The 6,402-nt window shown below is 40.3% G+C and overlaps 2 protein-coding genes across 2 annotated transcripts; both read left to right on the top strand.

The window, feature by feature from the left end:
• Nucleotides 1-811: 811 nt before the first annotated feature.
• On the top strand, nucleotides 812-1,849 carry LOC110895278. Its single transcript, XM_022142592.1, has one exon. The coding sequence runs from the start codon at nucleotides 812-814 to the stop codon at nucleotides 1,847-1,849; it is 1,038 nt and encodes a 345-aa protein (XP_021998284.1).
• A 1,587-nt stretch (nucleotides 1,850-3,436) lies between these two features.
• LOC110895432 lies at nucleotides 3,437-4,048 on the top strand. The gene has a single exon (XM_022142775.1). The coding sequence runs from the start codon at nucleotides 3,437-3,439 to the stop codon at nucleotides 4,046-4,048; it is 612 nt and encodes a 203-aa protein (XP_021998467.1).
• Nucleotides 4,049-6,402: the final 2,354 nt, after the last annotated feature.

The raw sequence follows: 6,402 nt of genomic DNA, 5'->3' as shown, positions 1-6,402 counted from the left end.
CTGGGCCTAAGTCTAAGAAGCGTAGAAGAGAGAGTGGCTCCAAAGGAGCCCATTGCTCCAGTGGACCACCTTTTCCTTTATTCGAGCCTCTTCCACACCCAATTCCTAATTCCCCTATGCAGATCGAGAGTTCTGCAGACTCTACAGACGTAGTGGTCGAAGATTCTAATGGAGGTTCAAGGCTATAAAGGGGGTATTTTCGAGGGGTTTAATGAACAGAGGATTCATGAGGAGAGAGACGGAGGCGCGAACCACCCGATGGCGTCAACCCCTGTTATGATTGATAACGAGGCAGTTGAAACCTTGTGTTTCGGAAACAAAATTGGTGTGAACATGGAAGATTTTCAGTGTGAGGTCAGAAAGTTGATTGAAGGAGAGGTGGAAAAAGTTGTAAAAACATGAATTTTATCTCAATCAACATCAAAGGTGTGGGGGATGAAGCTAAAGCGAGATGGATCAGGAATTTGGTGATATCAAATAAGATGTCTTTCCTTTCTATCCAAGAAACCCAGTTCGCAAACCCGACAAAGATCAAGGTGCAATCTTTATGGGGCAATAATCCGTTGGCTTTCGAGTTCGTGGAGGCTTCTGGTCGTTCGGGAGGCCTTTTATCGATTTGGAATCCGGGTATTTTCGAAAAAAACTTTTGTTATTACTAACCGTTTTTACATTTTTGTTGCTGGGGTTTTGAAGGGTGACGGCACGCCGATCAACGTCGTGAATCTTTATGGTCTTAAGAACACTTCCGCCAAAAAAACGTTGTGGGATGAAATCACAGAATTAAAGAATCAATCAAGGGGTGTGGGTTATTATGGGTGATTTTAACGTTGTGAGATATCCAGAAGATAGACTTAATTCCACTTTTGATCCAGTTGTAGCCAGGCTTTTCAATGATTTTACAGAGAATAATAGTCTTGCGGAGTTTGCTATGAAAGGCGCCAAGTTTACTTATTTTAAGAAGAAAGGGAGGAAGTTTAGCAAGCTGGACAGAATTCTGGTCAATCAAGACTTTTTTGATTTATGGTCGGATGGGTGTTTAACGGCCTTACAAAGATTCTTGTCTAATCATGCTCCAATTCTCCTAGTTACTGACTTGTCGAATTTCGGGCTCGTTCCTTTTAGATTCTTCAACTCTTGGCTTGAAGAATCCGATTTGGCTAATGTGATTTCTAAAGCTCTGGAGGATTTTCAAGGTGGTGACGGGCCGCGGGATGGTTTGTTAGCTGATAAATTAAAACTCATCCGGGATCGTATAAAGGAGTGGGTCAAGGGCAAGAAAATAAAGGAGGGTGAATCTAAAGCTTCGAACACTGCCGACTTATTAAATGTGGAAGGGATCATGAAGCAGAGAGATCTCACAGATGAGGAAGAATGGGTCAGGGCCGAATGCATAAAAAACTTGGCAGAATTCGAAGATAAAACGACTAAAGATATTCGTCAAAAATCTCGAGTGAATTGGGCGTCTTTTGGGGATGAGAATTCAGCGTTTTTTCACAGATCGATCAAGATTAAATCGGCTTCTAGCAAGATTCACAGACTCACTGTTGATGGTCGGTGGTGCAACAATCCGGTTCACGTGAAGAAAACGGTCCATCATTTTTTTAGAGATCGGTTTAAAGAGCCCTTGAAGCTTAGGCCGTGTATGAGCGCTTTATCCTTTAAATCCATTTCAGTAGAGGAGGCGACGATGCTCATCCAACCGTTCTCTAGAGTAGAAGTTAAACAAGCAGTTTGGGAGTGCGGTGATGATAAGGCCCCTGGGCCCACTGGTTTTAATTTTAGATTCTTCAAACGCTTCTGGAACCTTTTTGAAGAAGACTTCGTCAAAGTTATGGAGAATTTTTTTTGAGTTCGGAGAGATGGATCATAAAGTTTGCGCTTATTTTATCACTCTTATTCCTAAGGTGCGCGACCCAATCGTTCTTCAAGACTTTCGACCTATCACTTTATTGGGCTCTATTGGTAAAGTGGTATCGAAGGTGTTGGCTAATCGGTTGAAAGTGGTACTGCCCTCAGTTATTTCTCCAAACCAATCGGCGTTTTTACAAGGGCGTTCCATTCTTGACGGCCCGCTCATTGTTAATGAAATCGTAAATTGGTTGAAAAAATGCAAGAAAAAAGGAATGCTTTTCAAGATCGATTTTGAAAAGGCGTATGATCACCTCAATTGGAATTATTTGGATGATGTGTTCGCAAAGATGAGGTTCCCGGCAAATTGGAGACTTTGGATTTTGAGTATAATCGGGTCTGTTCGCTCGTCTGTCCTTGTTAACGGCTCACCCACTTTCGAGTTTTGGTGCGAACGGGGGATTCGACAAGGTGACCCGTTGTCGCCGTTTTTATTCCTTGTCGCTATGGAAGGTTTCACGGTGCTTTTAAACGAAGCTAAAAAAATGGAGTTCTTTAAAGGTTTTTCGACTCCCAATAATAGTCCACAAATTTCGCACCTCCTCTACGCGGATGACTCGCTTATTATCGGTGAGTGGTCGAAGGATAATTCCTACTCTTTGGCAAGGTTGCTCAGGTGTTTTAATCTTATCTCCGGTCTAAATATAAATCTCCACAAATCATCCCTTATCGGGGTGGGCGTGTCGTCGGAAGAATGTTGCGCTTTAGCACAAATTCTCCACCGCAAAGTGGAGGACTTACCTTTTTCTTATTTAGGTTTGACACTGGGTGCCCAAATGAGCAGAATAAATAATTTGCAAAAAGTGATCGACATGTTTGATAATCGGCTTTCGGGATGGAAGGCAAACTCTCTTTCTATGGGAGGTCGCCTAACGATTCTGAAAACAGTGCTGGAAAGTCTCCCAACTTACTTCTTCTCACTTTACAAAGCGCCCGAAAAATTGATAAGTATATTGGAAGCCAAACGAAGAAGGTTTCTTTGGGGAGAGACGGAGGATAAAAAGAAGATGGCTTGGGTGGCTTGGGAGAAAGTAACAAAGCCGAAAGACGAAGGAGGTTTGGGCCTCGGTTCTCTTAAGACGGCGAACCTCGCGCTTCTCTCAAAGTGGTGGTGGAGGTTCAGGTGTGAAGATAATTCCTTATGGCGTCGTTTAATTTCGGCTCTCCATTACACTCCCCGTTCTTGGCCGACGTTACCCATGAATAAAAAATTGACGGGTACATGGGCTTCCATCGCGAACTTGGAAAATAGCTTAGCAAAAAACAACGCGTCGGTTGCTAAGTCTATTATCGGCAAGGTGGGCGACGGGCAAAAATACGTTTTTGGCTTGATATTTGGGTGGGGGACCAACCGTTAAGGGACCGTTTTATCGAATTATTTGCTCTTGAATCCAATAAAAATTGTAGCGTTGCCGATCGGTTAAAAGAGGTGGCAGGTGGCTTGGTTTGCGAATGGAATTGGAAATCAAATGTTATGGAAGAGGAAATGGTTACCCAGATTAGCGCATTATAAAATATTGTCACAAGCATGTATTTTGGCAATGGAGTGGATAAATGGATATGGAAAGCTGATGTTTCAGGGGCATTCACTGTTTCTTCCATGAAATCCATCATTCAGGCTTCGAATGCGGATGAGGAAGTCGAAGTGTGGGATTGGAATCCTTTGGTTCCTATTAAACTTAACACTTTTGGGTGGAGATTATTACTAAACTGGCTTCCGACTGCCGACGTGTTAAGAAAAAGAGGTATATTAATTGGCCCGTCAATGTGCCCTTTATGCAATATGGCGAACGAATCTGCGGACCACATTTTTGCGTCCTGTTACGTGGCTTCGGTGATCTGGAACGCGGTAAGTAGATGGTGTGGGTTGGATCCAATTGATGTCTCCTCAGTTCGTGATATCTTCGAGATTCACCGTTCAGCGACCAGCTCAAGTTATAAACGTCAAGTGATCCACGCTATCATTACGACGACATGCTGGACATTATTGAAAACCCGAAACAACATCATCTTCAACAACGGTTCGTTTAAAGTGGATGGCATTAAAGGCGAAGTCAAATCGTCCAGCTTCCTTTGGGTTAAGTATAAGGCTAAAAGGATAAATGTCGAGTGGAATAGATGGATCTCTTTTGATTTGTAATTTCCTTTCCTGTTTGTTTGTTTGTTTGGTCCCTCGTCTAGCTTCTTGTTAGCGGGGTTTGGTTCAATGAAATTTTCCGTTAAATATACATATATATATATATATATATATATATAAGAAAAGGATCATTAGTGTATTTGATTTCTATAATCACTAATACTAAAGGAAAAGAACTAAAAGACATTCCAGTAGTGTCTCAGTTTTCAGATATATTTCCAGAAGAATTGCCAGGGCAACCGCCAGACATAGAAGTTGAATTCAGAATCCATCTGCTACCAGGGACAGCACCGATTGCCAAAGCACCTTACCGTTTGGCACCAGCCGAAATGCAGGAACTGAAGAAATAGTTAGACGAATTGTTGGAAAAAGGATTCATACAGCCAAGCTCATCTCCACGGGGAGCACCGATACTGTTCGTCAAAAAGAAGGACGGTTCAATGCGTATGTGCATTGACTACAGTGAATTGAACAAGGTCACGATTAAGAATCGGTACCCATTACCAAGGATCGATGATCTGTTCGATCAACTTCAAGGAGCTCGATTTTTCTCTAAAATCGATTTAAGATCAGGATATCATCAATTAAATATAAAGGTACAGGAAGAGGACATTCCTAAAACCACATTTAGAACAAGGTATGGCCATTATGAATTTACTGTCATGCCATTTGGTTTAACCAATGCCCCAGCTGCATTTATGGACATGATGAACAGAATATGTAAGCCATATTTGGATAAATTCATAATTGTTTTTATTGATGATATTCTCATTTATTCTAAAAGTAAAGAGGATCATGCAAAGCATTTGCACGCACTTCTAAGTCTATTAAGAAAGGAAAAGCTTTATGCTAAATTTTCAAAGTGCGAGTTTTGGTTAGAGCAGGTACAGTTTCTTGGACACTTAGTTAACCATGAAGGAATTCATGTGGATCCCACAAAAATCGAGGCAATTACCCAATGGAAAACCCCTGAGTCACCAACCGAGGTTAGAAGTTTCTTTGGATTGGCCGGGTATTATAGGAGATTTATTCGAGATTTTTCTAGAATAGCCATTCCCTTAACTAAGTTAACCTGTAAATCCTTTAAGTTTGAATGGGGACCAAAACAAGAAGAAGCATTTAGAATTCTTAAGCAAAGATTAACCCACGCACCCATACTAGCGTTACCAGAGGGAACTGAAGATTTTGTAGTCTATTGTGACGCTTCTAAGTTAGGTTATGGATGTGTATTAATGCAACGTCAAAAGGTTATAGCTTATGCGTCTAGACAGCTTAAGAGAATCATGAAAAGAATTATTCAACCCATGATTTGGAATTAGGAGCCATAATTTTTGCCCTTAAAATTTGGAGACATTACCTTTATGGTAGTAAGATTACCATATTCACAGATCATAAAAGTTTAAGGTATGTCTTTGGGCAAAAAGAGTTAAATATGAGACAGAGACGCTGGATGGAGATTCTTAGTGATTATGATTGTAATATCCAGTATCATGCAGGAAAGGCAAATGTAGTGGCTGATGCTTTAAGCCGAAAGTATCATGAAAAGCCAAGAAGGGTACGTTCTCTTAAATTAAATCTACAAGTAGATTTAAATGATCAAATTAGAAAAGCACAAGAATCAGTAATCAAGGATGATACTGAAAAATTAAAAGGAATGATTAAGGAATTAGAACAAGGAACAGATGGAATTTGAAGATTCCATAACCAAGAATGTGGATACCTAAATTAGGAAACCTAAGTCATCGTATATTAGAAGAAGCCTATAAGTCCAAATATAAGATGCATCCAGGAAATGATAAGATGTATCAGGATTTAAGAAAGAATTTTTGGTTGATAGGAATGAAAAAGGATATAGCAGCCTATGTTTCTAAATGTTTAACTTCTTCACAAGTGAAAGATGAACACCAGAAACCCTCAGGATTGCTGCAACAGTTAGAGATGCCATTGTGGAATTGGGAATTGATAACAATGGATTTTGTTACCAAATTACCCAAAACAAGAAAAGGTAGTGATACAATCTGGGTGATTGTAGACAGGCTAAGTAAATCAGCTCATTTCCTACCAATGAAGGAAACTTTCAGTATGGAACAATTAGCCAAATTGTATGTAAATGAAATAGTTTCATTACATGGAATACCTTTATCAATTGTTTCTGACAGAGATAGCCGTTTTACCTCTCATTTTTGGGCAAGTTTCCAAAAAGCAATGGGAACCAAGTTAAATCTAAGCACAGCTTATCATCCTCAAACTGACGGACAAAGCGAAAGGACAATTCAGACGATGGAAGACATGCTTAGAGCTTGTGTAATTGATTTCGGAGGTAATTGGGATGATCACTTACCTTTAATAGAATTTTC

Source organism: Helianthus annuus, chromosome 1 (assembly GCF_002127325.2).
Source record: "Helianthus annuus cultivar XRQ/B chromosome 1, HanXRQr2.0-SUNRISE, whole genome shotgun sequence".
Classification (NCBI taxonomy): domain Eukaryota; kingdom Viridiplantae; phylum Streptophyta; class Magnoliopsida; order Asterales; family Asteraceae; genus Helianthus; species Helianthus annuus.
This window is presented reverse-complemented; position numbering and strand designations above follow the sequence as displayed.

Coding starts and splice junctions, on each gene's coding strand:
- LOC110895432 (XM_022142775.1), top strand. CDS start 3,437: ATGTATTTTGGCAATGGAGTGGATAAATGGATATGGAAAGCTGATGTT.
- LOC110895278 (XM_022142592.1), top strand. CDS start 812: ATGGGTGATTTTAACGTTGTGAGATATCCAGAAGATAGACTTAATTCC.